The 6,898-nt window shown below is 37.3% G+C and overlaps 2 protein-coding genes across 2 annotated transcripts; one reads left to right on the plus strand and one right to left on the minus strand.

The window, feature by feature from the left end:
- Positions 1-2,458: 2,458 nt before the first annotated feature.
- Positions 2,459-2,965, plus strand: LOC148562324 (uncharacterized). Its single transcript, XM_088490860.1, has 3 exons — positions 2,459-2,653; positions 2,748-2,842; positions 2,956-2,965. The coding sequence occupies exons 1-3, from the start codon at positions 2,459-2,461 to the stop codon at positions 2,963-2,965; spliced, it is 300 nt and encodes a 99-aa protein (XP_088346986.1).
- Positions 2,966-4,542: 1,577 nt separating this feature from the next.
- LOC148562325 (uncharacterized) lies at positions 4,543-5,640 on the minus strand. Its single transcript, XM_088490861.1, has 2 exons — positions 5,140-5,640; positions 4,543-4,995 (listed from the first exon to the last, which is right to left on the minus strand). The coding sequence occupies exons 1-2, from the start codon at positions 5,638-5,640 to the stop codon at positions 4,543-4,545; spliced, it is 954 nt and encodes a 317-aa protein (XP_088346987.1).
- Positions 5,641-6,898: the final 1,258 nt, after the last annotated feature.

Here is a 6,898-nt window from a genome sequence, read left to right on the forward strand (position 1 = left end):
TAAAACCTATAAAAACTTAATAAAAACTAAACAAAACATACTAAAAACTATATGAAAATGATACCAAAAAGTGTATAAAAAAATATCCGCTCATCAAGATCAAATAAATACTTAGTCCGTTAGTCACTCCAATGAAAGTATGATGAGCAACAAGAAGTTGTCTTACAAATTTTGGGACTCCAAAAAGAATTTCATTAACAAATAACTTTGGGAACTCTTTACTTGTATTAAAATTCTTCAAGACTTGGCACATATGACTTCAGATCCCGCAGAGCAAATCAAATTCAAATATTAGTTGGAATTCAAGGAGTAATTCAAATATTGGATGGAATTCAAGGAGTACTTCAAATCCCAACCTAGTATCTTGCATAATTAAGACTTGTAGATTTTGAAAATAATTGATATTCATGCTTTTTATTGATACATTGAGAAAATTTAGTTATTTCTCATTAAACTTGAATTGTTTTAGATTTTGGGTTGCATGTTGTTCTTGTTTTGATTGATCATGAAATTTATACATGCAAGCTTTTGAGGCAGAAGTAGTACATTTATATACCACTTAAATAGATGTACATATAAAGTGAGTTACGGAAAGCATTTTGTAAGGATGAGTAGGATGAGAGTTTAACTCATACACTTGAGAGAATGAATGATATACTATTTTTTCGGTAAGACCCCATGTTGATCAATGCATGAATGAGTAAATAGCAACTTAATTAGTTTTAAATTGTTTGAAATAATAAATATTTTTCAATTGTATGTATTTAAATTCTAAAATTAAGTTCTTAGATCCTATAAGGCTTAGAATATTTTATTAAGATATTTAGATACTAGTCTTCCTCTTTAAATTCTCTTATCTTTTGGAAATTATTTTATGAGGACATGCAATGATTTAAGTGTGGGAGAGTTGATAGAACTCAATTTATTGACTAGAAAATGAATATACTTACTTAGATTTTAATCAAATTTTTTCACTTTTCATGCAATTTCAATTAGTTTTGAATTCTCACTTTCAATTTTGATAATTAATAATTTGAATACATTTTACCTTTGATTTGAGCATAATTGGTTTGATATCCAATTAGTGATCGTGACAAGTTTTGTTTGAGTTTTCATATTAAAACACAACACATTGTTTAAGGAAAAGGCATCGCAAAGAGTTATAGTGAATTTAGATTTGTTGAAAAGAAGTACTCAAAACCTACAACTTTTATGTTGAATACTTTCTCAAATTCTCAACAATTCTAGGTGCAATTCACAACTAAAAATTAGTGCCAAGAATGCTCCAAATGTTATTAATCCTGACATCTTCGTACCAATTTGATTATAACTTGAGTTATAGAGGTTCGAATAAAGCGCTTCTAGTGGCATTAGAAAGCTAAAATCCGGAGCTTTAAAATGATATGCCTATATTTATAATAGATAGTGAATTTGAGCTGCGTCCATCACCATTTTTTGCACTACCAATCAAGCCTCATATAACACATGAATGAAGCACGTGTCTTACATTTTAGGCCTCTAAAAGGCCCCAAATTTAAGTTTTGTTGAGTATTTAAAGAAAAAATATGAAGAAGAAAAAAATAAAAGAGTTTAGAATTAATTGTAATATGATATTCTTAGATTTTTAGAGAGAGAAGCTCTCATTTCTCTCTCTAGAATTAGGATAGATTTAGTTAATTTTTTATCAATTTCTCTCTAATTTTAGCTTTTAATCTTGTTTTAGTTTAGTTTTATTTATATTTGCTTGTTTCACTATCTTAGTTCATTAGTACTTTTTTGTTAGTTTATGAATAAATTTGATGTTTTATGCTTTATTATTACTTATTTGAGTTGTTATTGTCAATTTCTTGAATTGGGTAATCATAGTTTTTATTATTTCTTGCAATTTATAAAGTTTTATATTTATGCACTCTTGGTGTTTGATAAAATGCTTGACTTAGTTATAGAGTAGATTTTACTAGGGATATTTGCAGTGCAGTTTGATTTGGTTATATAGGAAAAAGTCATCCGATCCAATCGTTTATTAAAATAACAGTTTGGTTTGATTTGGTTTGGTTCGATTTGTTCGGATTTTTCAATTAATTCAAACAAAAACCATTATATTATGAGTTAATACTCAAAATCGTCCCTGAAAGATACCCCGATCTCCATATTAGTCCCTGAAAGATAAAGTTAATCAAAAGAGTCCCCGAAAGTTACGCGAGTTAATCAGGTTCGTCCTTCCGTTAACTCCGCTGGTGACCTGGCTAACGGTTGCTGATGTGTGTGGTTAGCTTCCAACGTGGAAGAGGCACACGTGTCATGAGCTATTGCTGACAAGGTAAGTTTAAGAAAACAGTTCAAATAAGTCCCTAAGTGTTTGAAACCTAATCCTAAATTCTACGATAAATAGGTTGCCTTCATCAATCAGATGGCCATATGCCTAGGTTCGTGTTCAAATTGGTGGTTTCGGGCGACGATGGATGCCGGAAATGGAGGCCGTGGTGGCGGTGTGTCGTTGTTCTCGAACAGCAGTAATGGTTCCAGCGCCTCAATGCGAAGCAGGAGGAAACCCCATGAGGAATCATGTTTCTGTGGGTTGAAGGCTGCGATAAGAAAGTCTGGGACAGCGGAGAACCCAGATAGACTATTCCGTGCATGTCCAAGGTACCGGGTGAGTGTTGTGTAAGATTTTAATGGTTTTTTGATGTTGTTTTGAGTGTTGGAATTTTGTTTAATTTTTTATTTTCTGATTTCTGAATTTTCAGAAGGGCAGTCACTGCAACTACTTTAAGTGGGTTGAGGATGATGAGTATGAAGGGATGGGCCAAGGTGGAACGAAGAAAGATTATGGGGCTGAGCTGTAGGTTGATAGTGACTGTGATGAATGGAGGTTGAAGGTGGCATGGAGACTGGGCAGCTTGGAAGCTGAAGTAAAAGCATTGAAAATGTTAATAGTTTTCCTGTTTGTGGTAGTTGTGCTTAATGTGATTGTTTGTAGTTTGTTGTGTCGTTCCAAGTAAAGCAAATTCGAAACACTTGATGGTGTAATGAGATGAATCCATTGAATGAGAATAGATGTTTCATTTGGTGTTTTTATATGAAGACAACACAATCCAATTCAAAGGTTCCAAACCAATTTGGATGACTATTAAAGTAACATGTACTAAGGAATGGACATAATCAGTAGTGAAAGTAGTGTTAAACATTGAGTAGTCAAAGTACTATTAAATATTGAGTTGCCATAGAAGGCTAGATGTCACATTTCCTTAAGGACCAAAAGGTTTAACATAGGAAACAGACCACATCAAAGTCATAAGCTTTTACATGAGGATACATAACCTAAAAAGTATCCTAGACCAAAATAAAAGGGCATAGTACAACTTTCAGTGACATAGATAACCAAAATGTACATAATGTAACTCCAGTTGCCCTGTGCAAAAAAACATAAAAGTATTCTCACACAAAAACAAATACAACCACAATACATTTCAACACTAATCAAAGTCATTTATCAGTCTTTCTTGGGGGCTTGAAGGCGGGAGTAGGAACGAAGGTCATAAAGTCAGCCAGTTTTTTAGCAGTGGCTGAACTAGTCCCCTTGATTGTCTCAGCAGAGATAGCGACTGGTGCGGCTACAGTAGGTTTAGGAGACGACTGAAGTCTGGCTTTCCCTTTAATGACCTTTAACTTGGATGGCCTAGCAGTGACTTGTTCCTACACAAATTAATGGTACATCTAGATTTAGATTTAGCTTATTAAAGAAATGAGATTAAATAACAAAATAACAAATGTTTAAAATGAATCACGTATGGTAGATTACCTGTTGTGTTTTTTGGGTTGGTGGTATACTGTCACACTGGCTAATATCAATTACTGTTGGTGATGGAGCTGGATTAGGTTCAGCTGGGACAGTGCTTGCTTCAGAGGCAGCCCCTTCTGCAGCAGGGGCAACCAGAGCTAGTTGCAGCTGCAGCTGCCTAGCATGCTCCTCAGCTTCGGTAGCTTTCTTCTTTGCACAGCTTCACTTGTTGTGTCCTATCTCACTGCAATACATGCATCTGATAGGGTTATACTTCCTCTTCATCTTTGTTTTTGACCCAGTGGGTTGTTCCTCTTTGTCTCTTCTCCTTTTCTTCGTTGGTCTTCCAGGCTTTGCCTTAAATGGTGGTGGGACGGGAGCTGGGTGTGGACTTTTTTCCCACAGATCCTGACCTTTCACTGGATTCACATTGAAGCAATAAGTCTTCCTGTACGCTTCCATTTTCAACCAATCGTGACAATAGTCTTCAGCACGTTTATCATTCTTATCCTGTATAGCTGAGATTGCATGCATACACGGCATCCCTTACATAGAGAAACCAATCATTATTTTGAAGTCATGCATAAAAGTAAATTACAGTAACTAAATGGTGAATTTTTTACCTGTTAGTTGCCAAAAACGACAGCTGCATGTATGCTTTCCCAGGTCAACCACCATATTGGTTGGCCAGCCATGAACTTCATAAAGTTCTTCTTTTTCATCACCAAACCATTGAGGAGCCCAGTGGCTAGACAACGCTGTCATGGCTTCAAGTCTGCTCTGCTGAACAGGGGGAGAATCCCTTGATAATTCTCTAGCTTCTTCCGATTGTCAACAATACTCTTCATGATGATTCTTCTTACTTCCTCAGCTAATGTCAGAATCGGCTTGCCCCTATCATGCTTGATTTTTGCGTTGAAAGACTCGCAAGCATTGTTGCATATGTTATCCACCTTTGGCAGTTCACTGAAGTGGGCCTTTGTCCATGCATCTTTTGGCCATTTATCGAGATATTCCCATGCTTTTTGATTAATTACCTTTACTCTGTTCATGTTTCTGTTGAATTCAACTGTTGTCCTAGACCGAGCACATTCCCAAACCATGTCCTTCAGTTCAGTACTAGACCACTGTTTTGAGAAATTGCGCCATAAATGCCAGACGCAGAATCGATGGTGTACCCTGGGAAATACTTCCTGAACAGCTGGTATTAACCCCTGCAAGTTAACACAGACACGACAAGATAACATGTCAAATTCGTCCCTACGATAACTTCATTAAATCAAATACATTCCTCAATGTTACTTCATTAAATCAAAATAGTCCCAATTTTATCCTATCAGAATCAATAAAGTGCTCACCTTCTGCATGTCTGAAATAAAGCACCATTTATTCTCTCTGTAGTCTCCCAAGTCATTGTGCAGTAACTCAAGGAACCACTTCCAGTTGTCCTTGTTTTCAACGCTGACTATGGCATAAGCAATCACAAGTATGTGATTGTTAGCATCCTGGCCACAAGCTATTAAAATCTGACCCCCATGTAGTGTTTTCAGAAACGCTCCATCAAGACCAATTAAGGGTCTGCAACCAGCCTTAAAACCCCTCTTGCAGGCATCAAGGCAAACATAAAAGCGATCAAACAGGGGAGGACTCTCAGGCATGGGGATGACAGACACTTGAACTGTGGAGCCGGGGTTACTAGTCAGCAACTCATTGGCATAGTCCCACACCAACCCATATTGAGCTATCTCATCACCCTCGACTATTTTCCTAGCGGCTTTCAAAGCTCTTGTAATGCATGTGCTATTGAGATAGACGTTGCACTTTCTAACAAACCAGTCATAAACCTCTCGATACTTCATGGTTGGGTGTTTTCTAAGCTTAGGTACTAGTTTACTCAGAGTCCAAGTTTGGGTTGCAGCTCTGTTTTTCCTCCTTCTAGGACAAGTGTGATTATCTACTAGTGTATTAATTTGCCAAGAACCATCTTGCTTATTACATGCATAGTAAACTACCCAGGGACAATCTTCAGACTTACAGACAGCCCTAACTCTAACTTTATCATTTTTTGAAAACAGAATATTTCTACCCCACTGGATTGTATAATCCCTAGTTGCTTGCATGAATTCAGACTTGGACTTAAATACCATACTAACCTCGAATTTCAACTCTCCAAACTTTGTTTTGTCATTGAACTAAGGGTACACAGCTGGTGATTCTTCATCAGACTCTAACACCTTATCAGAATCCTCTGAATGCCAGGAGTCAGCATCTGAGGCAGTATCACTATCATCTAAATCTGTTAACAATAAACATTAACACATTAGAAACCCTAACATTTGCATAATAATTTACGAAACAACTAACCCTAATGGAATTAACATACCAGACTCAGAACTTTCTTCTTCTTCAGACCTCTCATAGTTGGAATCATCAGTGTCTATCTCTTTATCAGCTAGTCTTTTCTTAGGGGGCTTCTACTTTTCTCTGACTTCAGATCTGCTGTCCCTTTTTACACTTCTTTTTCCCTTCCCAGAGTCACTGTCACTCTCATTGCTATAGAGCTTGTCTCCTACAACTTTTGGAGGCCTATACAGTTCATCTTCAGTACTCTCATAAGAGTCATGAGAGTCAGTGTCATCTTCCTGGAGGGGAGCTTCCTTCACTTGTCTTCCACATCTTGTGACTCTGCAGCCACTGCTATTTTGTTTGTCCTTTGCCCCTTGTGAGTTATTTCCTGCCTCTGATGATGACTTTGATTGAGGTGGGACTGATTTGGCCTGATAATTGGTCTTCTTGGCCTGAGGAACAGGCTTCATGGGCTGAGCGGTTGTCTTCTTGGGCTGAGATATTGTCTTCTTGGGCTGGTGGGATGCTTTATTGGGCTGAGACATGGGCTTCACCTTTGGTTGATTGGGCTCAGATATGGGCTTCATTGTTGGATTGGGCTGTGACTTGGGCTGTGAGGTTGATCTGTTGGGGTGAGAGGTTTGCTTCTGGGACTGAGGATCAATTGTTGTAGGTTTCTTCACAGGTTGGTCACTGCACTTCCCCTGTTTCAACCCTTCTACTTCCACATTCACTACTTCATCCTCAATCTGGTCTACTATACAAGGCTGA

The sequence above is a fragment of the Arachis ipaensis genome, chromosome B6 (genome assembly GCF_059453495.1).
Source record: "Arachis ipaensis isolate K30076 ecotype BB chromosome B6, ASM5945349v1, whole genome shotgun sequence".
Taxonomy (NCBI): Eukaryota; Viridiplantae; Streptophyta; class Magnoliopsida; order Fabales; family Fabaceae; genus Arachis; species Arachis ipaensis.

Excerpts from the sequence above, each read along its gene's own strand:
- LOC148562324 (XM_088490860.1), top strand. The coding sequence starts at position 2,459 with ATGGATGCCGGAAATGGAGGCCGTGGTGGCGGTGTGTCGTTGTTCTCG. Across the intron at positions 2,654-2,747 it reads GTGCATGTCCAAGGTACCGG|AAGGGCAGTCACTGCAACTA; the intron begins GTGAGTGTTGTG and ends CTGAATTTTCAG.
- LOC148562325 (XM_088490861.1), bottom strand. The coding sequence starts at position 5,640 with ATGAAGTATCGAGAGGTTTATGACTGGTTTGTTAGAAAGTGCAACGTC. Across the intron at positions 4,996-5,139 it reads TTATTTCAGACATGCAGAAG|GGGTTAATACCAGCTGTTCA; the intron begins GTGAGCACTTTA and ends GTTAACTTGCAG.